The sequence below is a fragment of the Geotrypetes seraphini genome, chromosome 5 (genome assembly GCF_902459505.1).
Source record: "Geotrypetes seraphini chromosome 5, aGeoSer1.1, whole genome shotgun sequence".
NCBI classification, from domain to species: domain Eukaryota; kingdom Metazoa; phylum Chordata; class Amphibia; order Gymnophiona; family Dermophiidae; genus Geotrypetes; species Geotrypetes seraphini.
Window position 1 is genome coordinate 206,803,184 of NC_047088.1, and position 24,889 is coordinate 206,828,072.

The following is a 24,889-nucleotide window of genomic DNA, read 5'->3' on the forward strand; positions in this document are numbered from 1 at the left end:
TCAAGATGGAAGCTGCAAAGGAACCTTCAGCTTCGACTTCATCGGCCGCTTCGCCTGTCCATGCGAAACCAGTGAATACTCCTGCTACTCCAGGCCTTTTGAAGCCAACTTCGTTTACCCCGACTTCGGCCACGAGTTCGACGTCAGTGCCTGTTCCCGTCTCCTCGGCACAGGTACCGCCTTCCACTATTCCACCGGTGGTCATTAAAGTGCCGAAAGCTACCAAGCAGAAGCACTCGACCACGAAGGAGCGCGAAGACCGTGCTGGAGGACCCCCTTTCGGTGCGGATCCCTCCATATCGGCTTCGCTACGGTCCCTGCTGGAAGCTCAGTTCGTCGAGCTCATGCATACTATGGGACCCAGGTTGATCGCCTCCATCCAGGGTGACCTCCCGGTCCCTATCCCAGGGGGCGGGCCGCCCCTCCCCATCCTCCTCGTCGATCGATCTCGTTGCTTGACGAGGAGGAGCGGCGGAGGGCGGCTGGTTCCTCGAGGCGGGCTTCCTTTAGCGATATGCCTCCTTTAGAGCCCATTACGCCTCCGCGCCATCACGGTGCCATTCCTCCGACTGATAATCGAAGTCCTGGGCATAGTAAATCACAGGAAGAGTTCTTCCGCACTCCATACCAGGCCTGGGCTGCATCGCGTGAGGCGGCTTCCATTCCACCTCTTCGCTCTACCGCTTCCAGTCCCATACATTCACTGGAAGCTTCGGGGGACCGGCACCGGGAGGGGCATCGATCCAGACACTCATCTCGGCACTCCTCGCGCCATTCTGAGGTGTCGCCGCAGAAGAAGCTGTCACATCTGGGGTACTCCTCTTCGGATTTATCTCCCCTGGAGGGGCCGGAGTACGAGGAACCATCTACCTCTTATTCTCCTTGTCGATCCCATGTCTCTCTGGATCCTGAGGCTTCTACTTCCTCCAGTCCGTCTCGAAGTCCCGTACTGGCGGACCAGTTGTCATTTTCTTCATTCCTCCGGCAAATGGCTGATGACTTGGATGTGACTTTGGACACTGGGTCTCGGTATTCTAAAGAGTACCTCGACACCATGCACTTGCCTAATCCTCCTGCGGAGTCTCTTCGGCTTCCTCTACATAAATTGCTGGATCAAACATTCATGCGATGTTTTGAAACGCCGTACTCCATCCCTGCGGTCCCGAGCAAATTGGATGCAAGATACCGCATTGTTCATCACAAAGGATTTGAGGGCGCTCAACTCTCTCACCAATCCCTGCTGGTCGAGTCCTCTCTCAAGCGTTCTCATCCCTCCCAAGTCTATGCCTCTGTGCCACCGGGACGAGAAGGGAGAACGATGGATAAGTTCGGTAGGAGGATCTACCAGAATTCTATGATGGCGTCTCGAGTGCTCAATTATAATTTCTTTTTTTCTTCATATTTGGAGTTCTTCTTGCCGGTGCTCCGCAAGTTTACTCCTTACATTGATTCTCAGGCTCGATTCGAGTTCGAGGAAGTGGTAGCCTCCCTTTCCCAGCTACGTCTCCAGCTGATGCAGTCCTCGTACGATGCCTTCGAACTCTCGGCACGTGCTGCCGCCTGCTCCGTGGCCATGCGTCGATTGGCATGGCTTCGAACAATTGACATGGATCTGAACCTACAAGACAGACTTGCCAATGTGCCTTGTGCGGGCGCCGATCTATTCGACGAGTCTATCGAGACTGTTACCAAGAAACTTTCGGATCATGAAAAGTCTTTTCAATCTATCCTTCGGCCTAAGCCCAAGCCTCAGCAGTCTCGACCTTCTAGACCGCCTTTGATTTATCAGCGGCGCTACACCCTTCGTCAAACTCCTGCTGCGAGACAACCGGCGAAGAGACAGCCTCCCCAGAATGCTCAGCAGAAGCCTCAGCCGCCGGCTGCACCGAAGGCTACTCAGCCTTTTTGACTCTCTTCCAGGGAGCATAACCGATCTCGTTCTGCATCCCCCTATTTTTCCCATTGGGGGTCGCCTCCATCATTTTTACCATCGATGGGAGGCTATTACCACCGACCTCTGGGTCCTTTCCATCGTAAGAGAAGGATACTCTCTTCATTTCCATCGGGTCCCTCCGGACCACCCTCCAACTTGACGCAGACCGTCCTTCTCCTTCAGGAGGCTCAGGCTTTGCTTCGGCTTCGGGCCGTCGAGCCGGTCCCGGTGGACCAGCACAACCGGGGGTTTTACTCCCAGTACTTCCTCGTCCCGAAGAAGACGGGCGACCTGCAGCCCATTCTGGACCTTCGAGTCCTCAACAAGTTTTTGGTAAAGGAGAGGTTTCGCATGCTGACCCTTGCTTCTCTCTACCCCCTCCTCGAGCGGAATGACTGGTTATGCTCTCTGGATCTCAAGGAGGCCTACACTCACATTCCCATTCATCCGGCCTCCCGCAAGTTCCTCAGATTTCGGGTGGGACATCTACATCTGCAGTATTGAGTGCTTCCTTTTGGCCTGTCCTCGTCTCCCAGAGTCTTCACGAAGTGTCTGGTGGTGGAGGCGGCCGCTGACCTCCGGAACAGAGGTCTTCAGGTATTTCCCTACCTCGACGACTGGCTCATCAAGGCCCCGTCAGCTCCAGAGGTCATTTCAGCGACCTTGACCACGATCTGCTTCCTGCAGAGCTTGGGCTTCGAGATCAACTTCCCCAAATCTCATCTGCAGCCTACCCAGTCCCTTCCCTTCATCGGGGTGGTACTGGACACCATTCAGCTTCGAGCATTCCTTCCTCCGCAGCGCATGGATGCTCTTCTTCATCTCTGCCAGTCTGTATCTTCTCGTCAGTCCATCTCAGCGAGACACATGATGGTCCTCCTGGGCCACATGGCCTCTACAGTTCATGTGACACCTTTTGCCAGGCTCCATCTCAGAATTCCTCAGTGGACCCTAGCTTCTCAATGGACTCAAGTGTCAGACCCGTTGACTCGACACATCATAGTCACTCCTGCTCTTCGGCAGTCTCTACTTTGGTGGATGACCTCTTCGAATCTATCCAGAGGTTTGCTGTTTCACACTCCTCCTCACCAGAAGGTTCTCACAACCGATTCCTCGACCTATGCCTGGGGAGCTCATCTGGATGGGCTTCGCACTCAGGGGTTCTGGACCAGTGCGGACCGCCTCCATCAAATCAATCTTCTGGAGCTCAGAGCCATCTTCTATGCTCTTCAAACTTTTCAACATCTGCTTCACGACATGGTGGTCCTCATCCGCACAGACAACCAGGTCGCCATGTGTTATGTAAACAAGCAGGGGGGCACGGGATCGGCCTCCCTCTGCCAGGAAGCTCTCAGAGTCTGGGATTGGGCAGTTCGCCACAATGCCTTCCTCAAAGCTGTCTACATTCAGGGGAAGGACAATGTCTTGGCAGACAACTTGAGTCGTCTCCTCCAGCCTCACGAATGGACTCTCCATTCCAACCCCCTTCATCGGATCTTTGCACAATGGGGGACGCCTCAGATAGACCTCTTTGCGGCTCCTCACAACTTCAAACTGCCTCAGTTTTGCTCCAGGATCTACACTCCTCATCGCCTCGAGGCAGATGCCTTTCTGTTGGATTGGGGGAATCACTTTCTGTATGCGTTCCCTCCATTTCCTCTCATTCAAAAGACTCTGGTCAAGTTGAAATCACACCAGGCCACCATGATTCTGATAGCTCCTCGGTGGCCCAGGCAACCTTGGTTCTCCCTTCTACTTCAACTCAGCAGCAGGGAGCCGGTGCTTCTTCCAGTGTTTCCTTCTCTACTTACTCAACATCAAGGATCACTGCTTCATCCCAACCTGCAGTCTCTCCACCTGACAGCTTGGTTCCTCTCAACGTAACCCCTCACCAGTTTTCCCAGGCGGTGAGGGATGTCTTGGAGGCTTCCAGAAAGCCTGCTACTCGACAATGCTACTCCCAGAAGTGGACTAGATTTTCTTCCTGGTGTGTGTCCAATTCCAAGGAACCTCAGCGAGCTTCACTATCCTCTGTGTTGGACTATCTTCTACACCTGTCTCAGTCTGGTCTCAAGTCTACATCTATAAGAGTCCACCTGAGTGCTATTGCGGCTTTCCATCAGCCTCTACAAGGGAAACCTCTATCTGCTCATCCTGTGGTTTCCAGATTTATGAAAGGACTTTTCCATGTTAATCCTCCTCTCAAACCTCCTCCTGTGGTTTGGGATCTCAATGTTGTCCTTTCTCAGCTCATGAAGCCTCCGTTTGAACCTCTCAACAGGGTTCCACTTAAGTATCTTACCTGGAAAGTGGTTTTTCTGGTAGCCCTCAAGTCTGCTCGCAGAGTCAGTGAGCTTCAGGCCTTAGTGGCGGATCCACCTTTCATAGTTTTCCATCATGACAAGGTGGTCCTTCGCACTCATCCGAAATTCCTGCCTAAAGTGGTTTCTGAGTTTCATCTAAACCAATCCATTGTACTTCCAGTGTTTTTTCCAAAGCCTCACTCTCATCATGGAGAATCAGCTCTTCACACACTGGACTGTAAACGTGCTTTGGCTTTCTATCTGGATCGCACCAAACCGCACAGAACTGCTCCTCAACTTTTCATCTCCTTTGATCCGAACAAGTTGGGACGACCTGTATCGAAGCGCACCATCTCCAACTGGATGGCGGCTTGTATCTCTTTCTGCTATGCCCAGGCTGGATTATCCCTTCCCTGTAGGGTTACAGCCCATAAGGTCAGAGCAATGGCAGCCTCTGTAGCCTTCCTCAGATCAACACCGATTGAGGAGATTTGTAAGGCTGCCACTTGGTCCTCGGTTCATACATTCACCTCTCATTATTGTCTGGATACTTTCTCCAGATGGGATGGACAGTTTGGCCAAACAGTGTTACAAAATTTATTCTCCTAAGTTGCCAACTCTCCCTCCATCCCATTGAGGTTAGCTTGGAGGTCACCCATTAGTGAGAATACCTGCCTGCTTGTCCTGGGATAAAGCAATGTTACTTACCGTAACAGTTGTTATCCAGGGACAGCAGGCAGCTATTCTCACGTCCCACCCACCTCCCCTGGGTTGGCTACTCGGCTAGCTACCTGAACTGAGGAGACACGCCTGGTCCATCGGGCGGGAAGGCACTGGCGCATGCGCGGTGCGGGCATCTCGAAACTTCTAAGTTTCTTCAAGCAAGACATGCTTGTGAGACGTCCGTATTGGGGCTCTGTCGGATGACATCACCCATTAGTGAGAATAGCTGCCTGCTGACCCTGGATAACAACTGTTACGGTAAGTAACATTGCTGTCCATTAGGTGGCCACATTCAGTCTCTCCAGAAATGCCTTCGCCTCCTCTGCCAATTGCAGCACAGTTGTTTCCCCAGCGTGCCACACTCGAAGCTTAGCAGGATAAATTAAGGCAAAAGACACCTTTTTTGCATGCAGCTCGGAGCAGAATGAAGACATTAACTTCCTTTGAGCTGCCACCCTAATGGAATAGTCCTTAAATAACAAAATGCTTTGTCCGTCATAGTCCAAAGGCCCCGCAGTGCGATATGTTTTAAGGATCTCCTCTTTCTCCCGTAATGAATAGTAGCAGGCAATAGCTGCTCTGGGGTGGTTCTCATTTACCTGCTTGGATCTCACACGGTGTGCCCTTTTGCAGCCATATTTAGCAGCACTCAAATTAAGGCCCAGTTTGCCCGGAAGCCACTGGTGGAATATATTATAAAAGTCCCCATCTTTTATAGTTTCTGGCAAGCCTATCAGCCTTAAGTTATTTTGCCTATTCCTATTCTCTTGCTGTTTAGTCTTTTCTTGCAATTTCCTCACCTCTTCTTGAACTAGCGTGATGTTATTTGCTATAATCACACTCTGATCCTCTTGTGCAGATAATCTTTGCTCCATAATTCTCCTGCCCTGGGAGTCAAACTTTTCATTTAATTGCAGTTTATTGAGGCTATCCGCTAGTGCTGCCGTTACGGATTTTGTGATCTGAATCCAGTCACCAGCTAGCCCCAGTGAATGAGGCCAAGTCCACCGCCATTTTGATTTGAGGAGAATGTGACTTTTCTTTAATCCCTTTTGGGAGTTTTGCATGCATACTGAGTGCCCCAAAGCTTCGGATAAGTCGGCGGGAGGCAGGATACTGGGGAGGCAGGATACCCCTTCCCATCTGGAATCCGAAGAACCATCCAAAAAGCTGGGAAGCTGTCCGAAAAGGCTGATGTTTAGTTGGGGAGGATGGAGCTCCCCGGTCCCATGTCCTGTTAGGCAGATCGCATCACGTGACACCCCCCTCTTCCGATGCAAAATGTTTACATCAGATGGGTGGGAGTGTCAGAGCTAGCAGCAGCATGTACAGGGAAACTGTCCCTCAGATCCTCATGATGCTTTTACTGCTGCCACTTTACAGTAAGGCAGTAAACCTAGAACCAGTGGCAGCAGGAGGGGAGGGAAAGGTTACAATTTGGGCTGATGAACTTAGTCTCCCCAAACTTCTTATAATATCTGCCTATGCCCATGAAGTATTTACTGGAAAGAAAGACAGGAGATTTCAAAATATTTCTGAGGTAGAAGAGTTCTTGTAAGGAAGCAAGTAGAAAAATTGGAAGCTATTATTTCGGCCAGAGGGAGGGAAAGGTCACAATTTGGGCTGATGAGGCTTAGAGCCTCTTCTATCAAACTGCGCTAGCAGTTTATAGCGCAGAGAGCCGCGCTGAATGGCCCGCACTGTTTCCGACGCTCATAGGAACCCTATGAGCGTCGGGTGCAGCACGGGCTATTCAGCATGGCTCACCGTGCTACAAACTGCTAGCGCAGTTTGATAGAAGAGGCCCTTAGTCTCCCCAAACTTGTTATAATGGCTGCTTATGGCTATGAAGTATTTACTGGAAAGAAAGAGTTCTGTAAGGAAGCAAGCGGCAAAATTGGAAGCTGTTATTTTTGACAGAGAATATATTGTAAAGTACTAATTGAAAAGGTGTCCAAATTTTGCATTTGTCCTATTCACTGTTTACTTATTTTGAATTTGTAAAAAAAATAATAATAATCTGCAAATAGTAAACATGCATTTAAATTTGCAGAAAGATATTGGAGTAAATTCTATATATGTTGCCTAAAAAAATTAGCACTAAACAGCCTCAGGAGTTAAGCACAGTTTATAGAATCATGCATAGTGCCTGTCCACATGACTGACAATGAAAACCAGGCCTAAATGCCTGTGCCTAGGTTGTGCGTGAATTGGGCATATTCTAGAATAGTGTGCCTAGCATTTAGGAATTCTATGAGCATCGGAGCATTTACCGTACCAGCCCATGCTAAAAAACCTCTAGCGCAGCTTGATAAAAGGGGCTGATAGCAATCAGACCAATTTCAATGTGTGTACATTTTGCATAACCAACTGGAGATTTCATAGTGTAACCATTCTTTAACATATTTTGACAAATTGCCAAGCCTAAGTATTTTAAGATAAGTAATGCTTGTGACATGACTCATTGGTTTGGTAATAATAATAATCAAATCTGGTTCTCCATACTCAATATACCAGTAGTTTATGCCAGTGGAAACTCTACAGAGGCTCCCTAAATCAGACCTAAGCCCAACCCTAGTCTACTGAGACTTAAAAGCATGGTTCATTTGTAAGCATCACGTTGAATGTGCATACAGGGTGGGGTTATACTCAAAGGTGAGGCACTGAATAGTAGAGTGTGTGCACAGGTTGGGTTTGCACATGTATGTGGGGCAGAAAGTGGTGGGGTATAAATGTAGATCAGAGTTGCATGTGTAGATTAGGGAGTGTAAGGTTGGCTTTATGTACAGATCAAGGTTGCATGTGCTGATCTCCCAGAAGAAGTGGTGTTGACAGAGACTGTGTCTGAATTCGAGAAGGCATGGGATCGGCATGTGGGATCTCGAAGAGAGAGAAAGAGATAATGGTTACTGCGGATGGGCAGACTAGATGGGCCATTTGGCCTTTATCTGTCGTCATATTTCTATGTGAACCAACATTCTGCATATTTAAGGCTATTATTCATTTGACTTTTTTCTGTCATTAAATTTACCACATAAATCTGAATATGGTAGAGAAATATAAGTACAGTACTGTATAATTGCACAGGGTTAGAATATGCCACAATGTTGTCAAAAAGGAGTTAAATTAACTGCAATATTCAGAAAGTGCACCCTGATTAGTTATGAAGAAATCTTCCTTGGAGTCCAAAAATTAATATTTTAATAAAATCTTAGGATGAATATATATTATTTTAAAACAATGGGCTCCTTTTACTAAGGTGTGCTAGCGTTTTTAGCGCATGCAGGATTTTTAGCGCACGCTAAACCCGTACTACGCTTCTAGAACTAGCTCAATGCTGGCGTTAAGATCTAGCTCACACGGCAATTTAGCGCATTAAGGCCCTAACGTATCTTTGTAAAAGGAGCCCTATGAATTGGGAGCTGACCCACTAACTCAGTTATATTGCTGCATACTACTACCCAGTTGAGTCCCTAAACTGGATCTTCTATTTGCCAATTTGGGGTGGAGATGCTACTGGGCAGCCTTCACAGTCTCGAGAGATCAGGAAGAGGGTATGGTTATTATTTAAGGGCCTGTAATCACAGTGTTCAGGAAAGAATCTTAGTGCATGGCTTCTAATCTCTGGAGTAACCAGAATAGATGTATTAGAGTGGAGAATATAAAACTACGTTCAAAGCACAAAATAAGAACAGACTGTGTAAAACAATGATCTTGATGAGGTTTATTATGACGAGTCACATAAAAGTACAAATCCAAAATGAAATAATCTCCACTTCATGAATTAAACACAGGCCTTTTTTTTTTAATGAAAAAGCTATGATGCCAGAACCCAGTTTCGGTTCCATTTGAGCTGGAAGTGTTAAAAGGATTAGGCAGAATGAGGGAAACAAAAGTACAAAGAAGTGCTGAAAAGTTTTCAACCTAATAAGCTTCCTAAATTCTGAGCATTATTTTGCCACTGTAGCTGAAAAGATTGTTATTTTATTTTGCAATGTGCCAATTTGCGAAACATAATACGGTACTCTCGTTTGACATTGTTTGAGATCATTGATTATGGGGGGCACTGCTGAGCCTGAGTGAGATGGCAGCTTCGTTTTTCAGCTCCTGCTTCATAACTGAATAAGTGAGTGGATAACTATCTGCTAAGACCTTGTGAAGAGAATGTTGTCTTCGAAGATAGGAAAAAGACATAACCTAAACCAGCATCACCGAGTAAAGCGACAGCCAACAAAATGGAGAATGCAGTTTCAAACTAAATTCTAGAAATGAAATCACTCAAAGATATCATGAATGACACGAAAGAGATCATTAATTGAACCATGTCAACAAAAAGTATGGAATTTTCAAGTGTGGAACTCCAAGCCGTCATGAAGTTCCTATTCCTGCAGAAGAAACTCCAAAGGAAATCCATTAATGTATATAATATCCATCACACTCCACAGTGAAAAATTGGTGTGCAAACTTTCAGCATGGAGATTTTGAGACCGAAGATGCAGCAAGGTCTGGGAGGCCTCAAACAATGTCAACGCCTGAAATTGTGATCATGTCCATGACCCGATTTTAGCAGATCAATGAATGTCAGCTAAAACAATTGCTGACACACTACAGATTAGAGAATGACACGGGGAAAAATTCTGTCCCCGTCACCGCCCCGTCCCTGGACCACCATCCTCTTCACTGCCCTGTCCCCGCCGTCCGCTTCACCGCCCCGTCGCCGTCTCTGCCGTCCCCTTCACTGCCCCGTCACTGTCCCCGCTGTCCCTTTCACCGCCCCGTCCCCGTCTTCAGCGTCTTCTCCTCTCCATCCCCCCACCCCCAGCACCCTTCACGCGGTCCAGCAGCTTCCTCCCACCGGCCAGTCGTGCATTTCCCTCCCTCCCTCCTTTTCCCTTACCTTTTCTTGTTGAAATTGGCGATTTCCATAAGGCAATGAGCTGTATTACAGCCGGAGCCTTGAAGTCGCGTTGGGTTGCCTGCTAGAAAAATCTCCTCCGATGCAACCAGAAACAGGAAGTTGCGTCAGAGGAGACTTTTCCAGCAGGCAACGCGACGCAACTTCAAGTCTCCGGCTGTAATACAGCTCATAGCCTTATGGAAATTGCCAGTTTCAACAAGAAAAGGTAAGGGAAAAGGAGGGATGGAGATGCATGGCTGGCCGGCTGACGGGAGAGAGTGGGCTGCCGGATCGAACGCTCGTTCACCGCGCGTTCATGCTTGTTCACCGCCCCGTCTAACCATTCACCGCTCCAAGGGGCGGTGAATGGCCTTGTCCCCGATCTCGCGGTGACCTTATTTTTGGTCACCGTTTTGGCGGGTTACCCGCGGCTAGCCGCGGGTAACAACCACCGTGTCATTCTCTACTACAGATATCCAGGGAATATACTGCTAGGTATGCAGAAGCTGTCAGCCAAGTGGGTGCCCAAATGTTTGAATGCTGACAAAAAACGTTGACTGGACACTTCCAAGTTAATTTTGCAGTGCCAACTTTCTGTAACGTCTATTTACCATTGATGAAACATGGTTACACCACTATGATCCTGAGACAAAACAACAGTCCATGTAATGGCAGCACTCAGGTTCTTCAAGACCAAGGAAATTCAAGACCCAAATGTCAGCAGGAAAAATTATGGCCACAGTGTTTTGAGATCAGTAAGGTGTTGTAATGACTGACTATCTTCCAAGGAGCCAAACAGTTAATGCAGAATACTAGTGTAACTTGCTGTGTTGATTAAAGGAGACATTGAAAGAAAAAAAGGAGAGAGAAGCTGCAGAAAGGAGTTCTCTTTTGCAAGACAATGCACCTGCTCACATGGCTGGCAAAACAATGGATGTTCTGACACAGTTGGGGGTTTCAGTGCATAAACCATCCACCCTACTCAACAGATCTTGCTCCATATGACTATTTTCTGTTTCCAAACCTTAAAAAGAGTTTGAAAGGATGACAATTTTCGAGTGATTCAGAGATGACTGCAGCAGAGCAGTATTTCAGTGACTCAGGATGAGTATTTTTTGGAAGGGTTACAGAAACTTCAAACATGATGTGCCAAGTGTGTTGAATTTAGTAGTAGTAAGTTTCATGATTACATATCATTCCCTTTTTGGTTGGGCTGAGAACTTTTCAGTACCCCCTCATAAAAAAGTTTGCACATTTATCTTGCACAGTTTTGACCTAGTAGAATATTATCCAAGGTTTCAGTTTTCTGTAGATTCTTGAAAGCAAAATACTGCACATGAAAAATATCTAAACAAGAAGTTCTACTCTGAGCTGTATGTTCATCCACGCTTATATATTCAAAGGAGTTTAAGCAGGCATGAGAGACTCCTGACCACTTAAAACTATGATCAATGGACCAGGAGAGGATGATCAGAAGTATTTAATTGGGTGGTGCTGCTGAATATCCCCTTTAATCACCATGGCACTGTCTGGTTACTGCTGGGGTGGTCTGGGTCTGGATAGAGCCATCAGATATGTTGACAAGGACCCTAAATGGGCAAGTTGAACTGCCTTAGCACTAAACATGGACTGGCAACTCCATGCTTTCCGGGTCTGCAGCTGACCCCAGTTATTCAGCACTATTGCCCGAACATGGCCCAGCATTGAATATTTGGGTCTAATTTGCTTGACAATACTCATTGCTGCTGGCTGAATCTCAAACAGCAAAATAAAACTTTGATCAGTCCTTTTACATTTACCTGGCAGCTCTAAGCCCTTCAGACACCATCATGTGACATTCCCAGTCTTTATAATGTACTAAATTTTACATGAAAGTTTTTAATAATATTTTTGTATACACAATTAACGTTTGCTGAAAATAGCCACAAAATTGTTCATAAATCAGTCTGTAGGGGACAAAATACCATGAATGAAGTTAGCTTCCTTTTATCAAAGCTATGGTAAGCACCAATGCCTGTTTACTGCAGCATTAAAGGGCTTTACCGCAGGATACACTGAGGCATCATGCAATAATTTTGAAATGTATGCATTCAAATTGTGCATAAAAAAGATCTTTATTTCTTCTCCAAGGGGGTGTTACATGCTAGCAGAGAAGGCATTCAGCTATGCTAATTCCTTTACACTGATTAGTGTATGATTAGCATGAGAGCTCTTACCAAATGGGTGGTGGTTAGGGCCCACATGCCAATGGCCACATGGCAACATTAGCACGTAGCTATTAATGCTGAAAATAGAAAATTAGCCATTTCCTGGCTCTGAAAAAAGTGGCCACAGTGCATAGGAAAGGCCTGCAGAAGGATGCACAAAGGCTACAGCTTTGTAAAAGTGCCCCTTAATTTGTTATACAGAATATACCAAGTGTATATGCATGAGATACATGGATATGCAATAAGCCTTATTTATATTAATTGTTGCATAAATGTTTACATGAATTTGTGTTTAACTGGCACATAATAATTGTATTATGTAAGGAATGAGATATCCTTTATCTAAATATTCTGATATTTTAAATTATTGCAGAGAAACATTGTTATAAATCAACTTGCTAAAATATTTTGCAAAATATTTTGAGCCTGTTTATTGCCAATTATTTTTGGAAGCGCATGAAGTAATTACCCTTTAAATCTACTAAAATACATAGATTAGAATTTTTATTCCTTCTTTTCATCATTTAGACATAATGTCGAATTGTCTGTATTTTGATTCCACATTCTAGATTTTAAAAAACATTTTAGTCTCCATTGTAGGTAGACTATTCCTTCTTGTGAAGATTAAAAAAATAAACCCTCTGGAAATAAAAGAAGACAAATAATGGACTATTAATAAGAAGTAAAGCCTCTGATTTATACTCCATTTCACTGTGTGAACAATGTCAAGAAAACATCTGCAAATACTGCTACAACACATCCATCTCCATCTAAGTTCTCATAAGCAAAATGATAAATGCAAATGTGCTTATATCATTCTTGTTGTACATATGCTGTCAAGGCAATCATTACTGGTGTTATACATTGCATTGTGAAAACATTGTTTGAATGATCAAAACTACTTTGATTTTGACTGGTACTCATACTTGTTCTTGAATATACATACAATGCTCCCATATATATCTTTAGTCAGAATTAGTATAAAAATATTGTTTAGCATAATCCCAATTTTAATTGAATGGTTCAAAGTGTATAAGTTGTGTTGCCTCATTTCAAAGTGAATACTAAAGAAACAACAACAACAAAATCTATACAATGCATCATTTTTATTTCATAAGAGTAGACAGGTATGCGTACCACAGTAACAAGTAGTTTCAAAATGCATAACATGATATGTGTATTGCCTTAAAAGAATGCAATCTAGCAGCTATGGCTGTAAAGCAACTCAGTGTACATTTGTTGTGAAAATGCAAATGTTTGGAAACCATTCACAAATGATTGGTAATATGTATTTTCATGTCAGAAACTATTGCTGTTGTAAGGAGGTATACCATAAGCCTTTTCAGCTCATGCATTTTTAATAGTCTTACTTGTAATAGGCATGAAAATATTTTTGTACTCAGTTTACTGTTGGTTTGGTCACAATATTGGGGGGGGGAAACCTGTTATGATGTTGACAAGTATGTTAACCATCAAAGGTTGTTAAGTAACTCAGAATAATGAGTAATGAAAAAGCACTTTCATTATGGTATTATGTGAGGTTTGGACAAGATGAAACATTGCCATGAGGATTTCCTTGTATGACCAAAGTTTTATTTTCTACAAGAACAAAAAAATATGAAAGTTGATACTGTTTCTAATCTTGTGACCTTATCTATAGTAAAGAAAATTGACATTGCATTTTTATTTCTCATAAATCCAAAAATCTGTGGAGCACGGAAATGAATGGTTAATTCCAATATGTGTATAAATATGGTGTGTTTGCAACAGTGCTATAATAAAGTATGATATTGGGGGTGGGGTTTATTTGCAGAAGCTAAACATGTTGAGCTCTTCTGAAGGCAGCACAATTAATATACTTCCTGGAATACTAGAAGGCGAAGGGGAACCAGTTGAGGCTGAACCACAAGAATCCCTTGAACCAGAAGCTTGTTTTACAGAAGGTAAGAATTAGTAGCATGTTAAATAAAATGTAAACATGTATTTGCTTATGTTTATCACTTATTTAAGTATATGAACTTCAGCTGTTTGATACTGGTTTAGCTGGGGGCAGAGTGGGGCAGGGCTGGGGGCGGGGTCATGTGTCCTCTTTTTTTTGTCTTAACAAATATGGTAACCCTACTGGGGGGGGGGAAATTCATCAATATGTGCGTCTGTTAAGATGGCTTATTTTACCACAAGTTGTGCTATTTTACACACAAGGTCTCATTGCATAAAATGGGCCCCTGTGCTAAAATAGCATGACTTGTGATAAAATAACCCAATTTAACAGTAGTGCACATTGATGAATTCCCCCCTGAGTTAGCAATCTGGTTTCAGTCCCACATGCTGAACACAGAGAGATCCTCACCAACTATAGAATAAATTACCTCAAACTATAAATAGAAATATGTAGACAAAATTAACCTGAAACCCAAGAAGCCATACTGTGCGTGTCATGCAACACCTGAGAAATGGAAAGTGTATTGTATTTCCCCTTGCACTGTGTAAAATATAAAGATTGCAGATATAAATTCCCAAAACTTCCAATCATTAAATTGAAAATAAAATTCTCTTTTTTGGACGCATTGTTCTATTTTTTAAACTGAAGTTTAAGGTATAGGTAGGGGTTAGGGGGGGCTTCCAGGGTGGGGTGTTTGCACTTGGGAGTGGGTGGGGGTTGGGACGGGGGCTTATTTGAAAAATTGTTTTGTTGTACTTTTGGTGATCTCGACCTTCTTGTACTCTTGTTTTGTATTATGTATTTGCTGATTGTTCATCAATGAAACATACACTAAATTGAAGTTTGAGTAAAGCCAAACAACAATAATAATAATAAATTTATTTTTATATACCGCCGTACCCGAGAGTTCTAAGCGGTTCACAACAACTGGATAAGATACAAACAGTACGAGTTATTTAAAAAGACAGCAGTTGAAGGCATCTAGTGGAAGAAATACATAAATTATAAAATGCATGCAGTATAAAAGAATATGGAGAATTTTACAAAGCAAGATAAAAATATAAAAAAGTAATAAGGCCCTGGCCTATTAAGTAATTGAGTTTTTATCTGTTTTCTAAAATCCAGGTAAGAAGAGGCTTCTAACACACACCGGGCATGCCAAATCTTTAATTTAGCTGCCTGAAAGGCAAAGATTCTTTCACAAAACCTTTTATATTGGCAAAATTTTACTGAGGGATAGGCAAACAGATGTAATCTTTGAGAACTCTTGTTTGTATAACTCAGATTAAAATGAGAGGTTAGGCAACTCAGAAGCATGCCAAATGTTATTTTGTAACAGAAACAAGAAAACTTGAACAGAACTCTGGATTCAAATGGCAGCCAATGGAGCTTTTGATAGGAGGGGGTGATATATTCCCGTTTCTTTTGGCCATAAATAAGGCAGACAGCCGTGTTCTGGACCACCCTCAATTTTCTAATAATTTTCTTGGGAGCGTCTACATAGATAATATTGCAATAGTCGAGAATACTCAGGATAGAAGATTGGACTAGTTGACGAAAGGAAACTTCGTCAAAATATTTTTTTAATAGTACGGAGTTTCCAAAGCACTGAAATACTTTTCTTAAACACTAAATCAGAATACTTTTCTATTGTAAGATGTTTATCTAAGGTTACTCCTAGTATTTTTAGAGATTGTTCAATATTATAATTTATCCCATTCACATGTATCATAGTTTCCTTGATTTTATCATTAGGGGCTGCTAAAAATAATTTGGTCTTTTCTGTGTTTAATTTTAGTCTAAAAGCAGACATCCAGAGTTCAACCTGACTTAGAATGATTGATAGGGAATTTATAAGCTCAGATGTAAGAGAGCTTAGCGGGATAACAATAGTGATGTAATCTGCAAAGATGAAGAATTTAAGCTTTAAACTCTGAAAAATTCACACACATAGCTGAATCAACAGTAGATGCACAGTGGTTTCTTCAGTGCACCTATCCTGTATACATACAGCCTAGAGCTGTCCGATTCAGGAAAAAGTTTTTCGCTTTGATTCAATTTTACCAATTAAATCGATTTTTCGATTCTATACAATTTGATTCGCTTTCTATGATATAGCTGTAAAATTAGCTGGTGGGTTTATTTCACAGCCTCATCACCAACCCTACCCCCTTTGCCCTCTCCAACCCCATGCTGGCACTGTCATATTTACTTATTTATTTATTTAAAACATTTATTATCCGCTTTCAGCCAAAGTGGCTCACAATTAACATGCACATCCTCAAAGACATACAGATTTACAAATGTCTTAAAGACCAACTACATAAATAGAGCAAATTAAAATAGAGGTACATCTCATCATATCTATCAGCAAGGAAAGATGCATCTTCTTAACCAGGGAAACAAAGCAAACACTGTTAGGTCCTAGCTCCGGCTTACTGTCTAACACCAGCTCTGAAAGGATACATATTTCAAATCTCATGTATAATTTTAAATCTTCAGGTAGCCAGTAGCAGCAATGAGGTGAGCCTGCTCCAGAAGTCTTCATTCTGCAGAGACTTCTTGTTCCTGTGTAGGTGGGACACTGTAGATTCCATGGCAGGCTGACAGCAGCAGGCTCACCTTGTACGTATATAATGTAAATCATACAGATTGGTACCCAACTATCCAAATTTGAATCCCCAAGTATTTAATAGGCATTTTGACTCAACAAAATGAAAATTGCACTTTCAAGACAGCAACCTCTCACTGACAAAGATATATTAAGGACCTCCAATTTAATCATGGTCACTCAAAATCCTGACAAATGGCCAAAGGCCTTCAATTGTTGTACTACCACCACTGGAGATTCCTGGGGGTTAGTCAGGGTGAGTAAGACATCATCTACAAAGAGACAAATCTTATGGTCCTTACTATGTACCCTGAGCCCCTTAATATCCTCTTGCTCCTGCACCCGTTGGGCAAAAGGCTCAATCATCAGGGCAAATGAGAACAGGGTTAGAGGGTACCAAATTCAAATGGCTCTGAATAACTCCCATTAATCTTTAAGCATGCTAACTGGGAATTCAGCACAAGATCCAGGGTCTCAGCCCCATTCAGCCCAAAACCTAGAACATGAAGGGCCAGAATACCCAGTCAAATGCCACTTCCACATCCACCAAAAGCAAAAAAACATAGCTTGGTGGGTATTTTGGGCATTAGCTATCAAGTTTAACACCCGACTAATATTATTCCTTGCCTACCCACTACAAAGCCCGATTCATCTGAGTGCACTAACCTAGAGACCACTCTCATAAACCTATTTGCAAGGATCCTGATTAAGATCTTGATGTCATCTTCCAGCAAGGAAAGCAAGTGATAACAGCCACATCTATTAGGTCCTTTCCATCCTTTAGAATTAGAGAATGACACGGGTACAAATTTTTCCCCATCCCTGCAGGAACTCGATTTCTCTGTCCTGTCCCCGCAAGTTTTATTGCTGTCCCTGCTACATTCATGTAAGTTTTGCTTTAACCACCCAAGCCTCGAACACTTATGATTTTAAAGTGTTTGAGGCTTGTGCAGATGAGGACAGAGCTTGCAGGAATGGAGCAAAGACACGTAAATAACTCTCCAAGACGGGAAAATGAGTTCCCATGGGGACAGGGAAAAATTTGTCCCTGTGTCATTCTCTGTTTGGAATATGAGTAATCCCCACCAGTCACATATAATATGGTTGCTGAGACCTCTCTTCCAAAGAATTAGAGTATAACTAGTGCACCTACCAACACATGCTAGAAGCATTTTAAAAAATTTCATTTTGAAGCCATCAACTTCTGGTGACTTATCAGCCTTCATAGTGTGCAACACATGCCATCTCCACTCCCAATATGGGCTTATCCACTAACTCCATTTCCTGCTTCCTGACCCCAATGTTTAAGTAAACAACCAGTCTCTTGGTCCCCCACCATCACCTCAGGCACATATAGTGTTCTATAAAAGTTAATAAATTACTCTTGTATTTTTTGATCATCAATAAGATCCTTGATGCAGGTAATATTGTTCATAGAATGCTGCAGCTTTGATCCATGCACTAGCAAACACTGGCCTTATCAACATATTGAATCTTATATACCGTGTCAAACTGAAGGCTCAAAATGGTTTACCACAAATTAAAAAAATACAATCAACAAAAATCAGTACAATGATACACTTATTTATTTTATTTTATTATTTATATATACCACTTATATTCTAAGGTACTTTATCATATTTCCCTATCTGTCCCAGTGGGCTCAAACTCTAGCTAGTGCAACTGAGGCAATAAGGGGATTAAGTGACTTGCCCAGGGTCACAAGGAGCAGTTTGGGTTTGAACCAACAACCTCAGGGTGCTGAGGCTGTAGCTCTAACCACTGCACCACACATTCCCCACAGGGGTAGTAAAGAAGAAAGCACACTATCTGGTTTGTTCGTGTTGGGCTGGTTTGGAAAGATACAATCGTATTCATTTTGGGAGTGTATAACACAAGTAGGAGCATATGGGACCATTAGAATGGAAAGGTAGGAAGGTGATCCAATACAGAGCTTTAAAGGTCAATAGAATAATTTTATACTGAATAAGGAAAGAAATGAAGGGGAAGCCAGTGATGGCGCTTGAAAAATGGAGAAACGGTATAAGAAACAGATAGATTTTGCAGTGATTGTAATTTCTTGAGAGATGATTGAGGCAAACTAGAGTAAATAATGTTGTAATAGTCAAGCTTGGAGATAAGGAGGGACAGAATAAGGCCATGAAAGGCATTATGATTAAAGTATGATCTAATGGCACGAAGTTGCTTCAAGGTGAAAAAAATGGACTTAACCAAAGATGAGATGTAAGAAAGAAAGGTGAGGTAGGAGTCCTAGGCTCTACTATTACTCCTGTTAAGTCTTTTCACTCTGTTGACCAGGCTAGAAAATGACATGGGGACAAATTTGTCTCGGTCCCCGTGGGATCTATCTCCATCCCCATCCCAACCCCACAAGTTTTGTCCCTGTCACATCCCTGCAAGCTCTGTCCTCATCAGCACAAGCCTCAAACACTTTAAAATCATAAGTTTTCGAGGCTTGTGCAGCATCTCCCTTTCCCTACCCCTCCAGGTATCCAGCTTCTCCCATTTCCCACCCCCATGAGTATTTAGCATTTCTCTTCCCCAATCCTCTTTCCAGGTATCCAGTATCTCCCTCTCCCTTTTTCACTCTCTCCATATGTCTAGCACCTTCCCTTCCTTTCTATAACCCCATTTAAGTATCTAGCATCTCTCCTTCCTTCTCAGGTGTCCAGTAGTTTTCTTTCCCTTCCTAAACCCACCCCCAGCATTTCTCCTTTTCTTTCCATACCTCCCAGGGGTCCAGCATCTTCCCATGCTTTCCTCTCCCAAGTAATTCCCCATCCCCTCCCTACTCCTCTTGATCCATCATCTCCCCTACCCTTCCATTACCCCTGATGGACCTGCCTCTCTTCTTGTCACTGGTGCCCTAACTCATCCTAGGCCTGAGGCTGCAACTAAACTACACAAAGGGCCTTTGGGCACATTCACATAGTTAAGGCCTACCATGTATTGATCCCCTTCAATACAGACTTCTATAAGAGAGGGCTGGATGTAGACGGCCTTGCTATGCCGACTGTCCTTTAATGCTGGAATGCTGCTATTTTGTGCACTGGTTCCACTGCCCAAATTGTGCAGCACCAGATGAACATCTAGTCCACCTAGTATTGGGCTGGCCCTGATCCAAAACAGGAAAGCAGTAGGTGTAAGCCTGGGTCCTTTAAGGTTTGTATTTGTTCAAGGCTGCAACACTCTGAGTGGGTTTTCAAATTTTTACAGGCAGTATGTGCAAGAGGAGTGAATGCAGGAGCTTACAGGCCCCCTTATACTGTCTGGTCCTATCAGTATAAAGGACTGTAGGAAAGATAGAAGGAAGAACAGGGAGTGAGCACATCCACTGATTCTTTAACCCCATTTGTGGTCACAACCCAGAGCTTTGGAACCTGTATTCTATTGTACAGTATATGTGTTTGAATTTAGAATTAATACTAGCAAGAAAGCTTGCAGTTTTTAAATTCAAACAAGCAGTGTTTTCTAATGAGATTTCACTTGCGCACATGGTAAAGGAATGCACAACTCATCTAAATAAGCCCTTTATTTTGCATAATAAAATAGTAGGTTGACCCTATTATATTAATCAGTAAGCATAAGTCGATAAAGGATGGTATAGAAGAAAGTAGCATAAGAAGCAAACAATAAAAAGGACAGCACTGGCCTTGATTATATTAGTTCAGTATTCATCCTTCTATTGTGACACATCTAACAGATTGAACATTATACAGTAGTATATTAGATGTCATTAATTGTATTTAAAAGTGATATAAGTGAAAGGTAAACTATTCGGAAAATTGTGAAAAATTCATTTCAAACAAGTGCAAATCAACTTCTTTTTGGCTATCAACATCCCAATAGTGAGAACTGTACCTTTGAAAGGACAGAACTGCAGCTGCAGAACATTGTTAAACCTTCTATTTGAAGTGCCCTTCACAAACCCTTTTTTCTTTTACCCCTTCTCCAACATGCTCCTCAATTTCATCCCTTCTCTTCACCTCACCCCTTCCTTTCTATGCTTCATTTTAAATACTTTGGTCATTCAACACACTTTTACACATATGCCTACTCAGCTGCTTTGCCCTCGCTGCCACAAAATCTCTGAATCCATATCAGTCTCTGACTCTTCTTCTTCTATCCCCAAATTTCTAAGATCACACAGTCTTGCCCAGTTCTTTGAATTCCCACCTACTCCCTGAGTCCTTTCTCTCCCTTACTGCCATCTTGTCAGTCCTGAAAGTCATTTTGATGAATGGGGACACTTGCCACCTTCAGGGTTCCCCTTCTACAAGAACCGTTATCCGCGCTTTTCAATCTTTCTCTAAGTACAGGAAGAGTCCCGTTGGATTGGAAAATGGCTAACGTCATTCCACTCCACAAAAATGGATGCAAGACAGAGGCTGAGAATTATAGACTGGTGAGTCTCATATCGATAGTGAGTAAACTTATGGAAACAATAATCAAATGCCAATTGGATATGATCCTGAACGAGGAGAATCTACGAGATCCCCATCAACATGGTTTTACGAAGGGAAGGTCCTGCCAATCAAATCTGATCAGCTTCTTTGGGTAACAAGAAAGCTGGATATAGGGGAGTCCCTGGACGTCGTGTACTTGGACTTCAGCAAAGCATTTGATAGCATCCTATACCACAGGTTATTGAGCAAGGTGGGTTCAGTGGGACTGGGTGAAACATTAACCGCATGGGTTAGGGACTGGCTTAGAGGTAGACTTCAGAGGGTAGTGGTAAACGGTACCCTCTCCATTACGACGGAGGTGATCAGCGGAGTGCCGCAGGGCTCGGTCTTGGGCCCGATCCTATTTAACATCTTCGTAAGAGACTTGGCTGAGGGGCTTTGAGGTAAAATTACATTATTCGCCAATGATGCCAAACTATGCAACATAGTAGGCAACCGCACAACAGATGAAAGCACAGTGCCCGACAAAAGCTCAATGCCCGACAGTATGACGCAGGACCTACTCCTGCTGGAGCATTGGTCAAAGACTTGGCAACTAAGTTTCAATGCCAAAAAATGCAAGGTCATGCACCTTGGCGGCAAAAATCCATGCAGGACTTACACCCTAAATGGTGAGATCCTAGCAAGGACTGTAGCAGAACATGACTTGGGGGTGATTATTAGCGAAGACATGAAGACTGCCAATCAAATGGAGAAAGCTTCATCCAGGGCTAGACAAATCATTGGCTGTATCCGTAGAAGTTTCATCAGCCATAAGCCCGAGGTCATAATGCCGTCGTACAGATCCATGGTGAGACCCCATCTGGAATACTGTGTACAATTCTGGATGCCACATTATCAAAAAGATGTGCGGAGAGTTGAGTCAGTTCAGCGAATGGCCACCAGGATGGTCTCAGGACTCAAGGATCTCCCGTATGAGGAACGACTAGGTAAGTTGCAGCTGTACTCACTCGAAGAACGCAGAGAGAGGGGAGACATGATCGAGACGTTCAAATATGTCATGGGCCGTATCGAGGTGGAAGAGGATCTCTTTTTCCTTAAAGGACCCAGGGCAACAAGAGGGCATCCGTTGAAAATCAGGGGTGGGAAATATCATGGCGACACCAGAAAATATTTCTTCACTGAAAGGGTGGTTGACCGCTGGAATAATCTTCCACAACAGGTAATTGAGGCCAGTAGCATGCCAGATTTTAAGAAAAGATGGGATTGGCATGTGGGATCTCTTCATGGAGGTAGTTAGGGGTGGGCCATTAGTGTGGGCAGACTAGATGGGCCGTGGCCCTTTTCTGCCATCATTTTCTATGTTTCTAGAAGACCACTGCACCAGGTTTATACTTTTTCATGCCTTCTCCCCAGGCTCACATCATCTCTCTCAAGATACATCAGTCTCCCCACCTCTATGCACATCATCTCTCTTTCCCCTTTGAAAGCAACTGACATGTTCTATCCAATAATCGGAGTTAGCAGAGAAGGAGAGGGAATCTGGGGGCGGGGTAGGGGTATTCTCAGGCAATATCCTCCTTTTTAGTCAACTGTGGCAATAATCATGACAGCACGATCCCATATTTCTGGACCAGGCTTACAGTAGTGATCACAGCCACAAGGGAGAGAGCAGGAGCCCACATTTCTGGATCAGACTGGCAAGAGTGATTGCCTATAGAGGATGAAGCAGGATGCAGCATTCCCAACCTGGACTGATGGAAGCAGTGATTGTGGTGGAAGCACAGGTAGATTTGGGATGGAGTGATGCTGATTACCAGTGGGAGGAAGGGGAATGCATATCTAGAAAACTAATGCAATGAATAATAAGGAATGTGCAGAGTTGATTTATCTATATATTTACTGTATAACTTTATACAGATGTCTCACCATTTAAAATGTTTATCAGGCTGTGTTAGGAAGTTCACATGTTGTCAAGTCAGCATTGAAGATGGGAGAGGAAAATTATGGTGGACATTAAGAAAAACCTGTTTCAGGATAGTTGAACACAACTGGTTTGAGACCTTCATTATCTTCATGATTCTCCTCAGCAGTGGATCACTGGTAAGTGGTATTTTGCTTGCAAAATTCCTGACTCAATCACTCAGTAAGTCAGTGCAGAGTCCTGACAGTAGTGACAGGAGAAGCAGCCTCCTGTCGCTGCTGTCAGGGCTTCTGCCAGGGTTTTTTTTTCTTTTCTTTTTTTTTTTTTTATGGCACAGATATTTTGCATGTATTATATCTGGCCAATTAAAAAAAAGAAAAAAAAGCTCCCCCCAAACAAAATACTCCCTCCCTCCCCAAACCCCAAAAAATGGCAGGAGGGATGTCCACTCCATCCTACCTTCGCCCTTCCCCCGCTAAATATCCCCTCAAACTTAGATATGGCAGGAGGGATGCCCACTCCCTCCTACTGTCAGGACCTCGCCCAGCCCACCCCACCACCGGTACCTTTACATTGGGAGCAGGAGGGGTGCTCCTTCGGCCAGCTCCTGCGCAATGTTGGCCTTAGGCCCTGCCTCAGTGCATCATATGATGCACGGGGAGAGGCCTAAGGCCATGATTGGCTCAGGCACCTCGGGCTCCTCCCTTGGGAGGGGCCTGAGGCCCCTGAGCCAATAAAGGACTTCCTTAAACAACTGGCAACTGAATTCATTGATTTAAAAAAAAACTGCAGAAGCTGCTTTTGAATTTAAATGAACTATTGCTAAATGACATCATTTATGTCTTGTCTGCCTTTGAGGTGGCAACAGGAGTCTTGTCTGCTGATCAGACTTCTACCATCTGCAACATCCTTCCATCATGTACCCAGCTGCTCATGCTTCTTACTGTTACTGCAACAGATTTTTCCATTATTGCTAGCATCAAGGAGCATTTCCAACATTTAATAGACACTTATTTTCCTTTTCATCCACTACATAGTTTTGATTCTCTTCTACACCCCTTTCTGAAAGACAATCTAATTATCTTCCCAGATGATGAAAAAACACAAACAACTAAAATTTTGGGAAAGCTGTACCAAAATCAGATCAAAATGGAAGGCTGTATTTGTGATTTATAAACAACAATTGTACAGAATATTGTTCTTTTTATATTCTAGTTCAAAATTTTTTATTGAAATTTTAGAAAATTTACAATATCCATCAGTAAGAAACATGTAATTAATTCAGTACAAATAAAGTTGAAATCAAATAGTTAAACTCTCTATCTACATGATGCTTGCCAATAATCACAATCATACATAAAAGATAGAGATATGAGAAAAGGAGAAAAATAAGAAAAAGGCAGATAAAGAGATGGTCATCATGAAGTGTGATTAAGGTTTTTCTGCACATATTGGTCAGAAGAGTCCAAGGTGAGCAATTCACAGATGGAGATGAAGATGTAGAGGGAAGGCTGTTTTTTTCCTTTGCAACTTGTTCATATTTTTTAGATAAACATATAGGCCCTGATTCTACATAGTGCGTCCCGATTTTAGGCAGCTGTAAGCGTCCTACAGCTGTCTAATCAGCCAATCGGGATGCACATTTTTTTTTAAAAAATGCTCCCCAAGCAGGCTTTCTATATTGAAGGCGAGGCCCGCAAGACACCTAAGCTCGCCTAAGGGCTTTAGGCGGGCCTTAGGTGACCCTAGGGTGCCCAATCCCTCCTGCTATAAGTATACCGACCGCCCCCCCCCCCCCCCCGACACTACCGATCGCTGGCAGGAGGGTGCCCAATCCCTCCTGCCAGAAGATGCCCCCCCCGACACTACCGACCACCCCCCCCGACACTACCGATCGCTGGCAGGAGGGTGCCCAATCCCTC

The 24,889-nt window shown here is 43.5% G+C and overlaps 1 protein-coding gene across 1 annotated transcript in view; it reads left to right on the plus strand.

The window, feature by feature from the left end:
* LOC117360618 (sodium channel protein type 2 subunit alpha-like) overlaps window positions 1-24,889 on the plus strand; it is a 349,967-nt gene that overhangs the window by 209,574 nt on the left and 115,504 nt on the right. Inside the window, exons 18-19 of the mRNA XM_033944654.1 lie at window positions 13,877-14,006; window positions 22,992-23,146. Coding sequence (XP_033800545.1) covers window positions 13,877-14,006; window positions 22,992-23,146 — 285 coding nt within the window. The remainder of the gene's footprint in view (window positions 1-13,876; window positions 14,007-22,991; window positions 23,147-24,889) is intronic.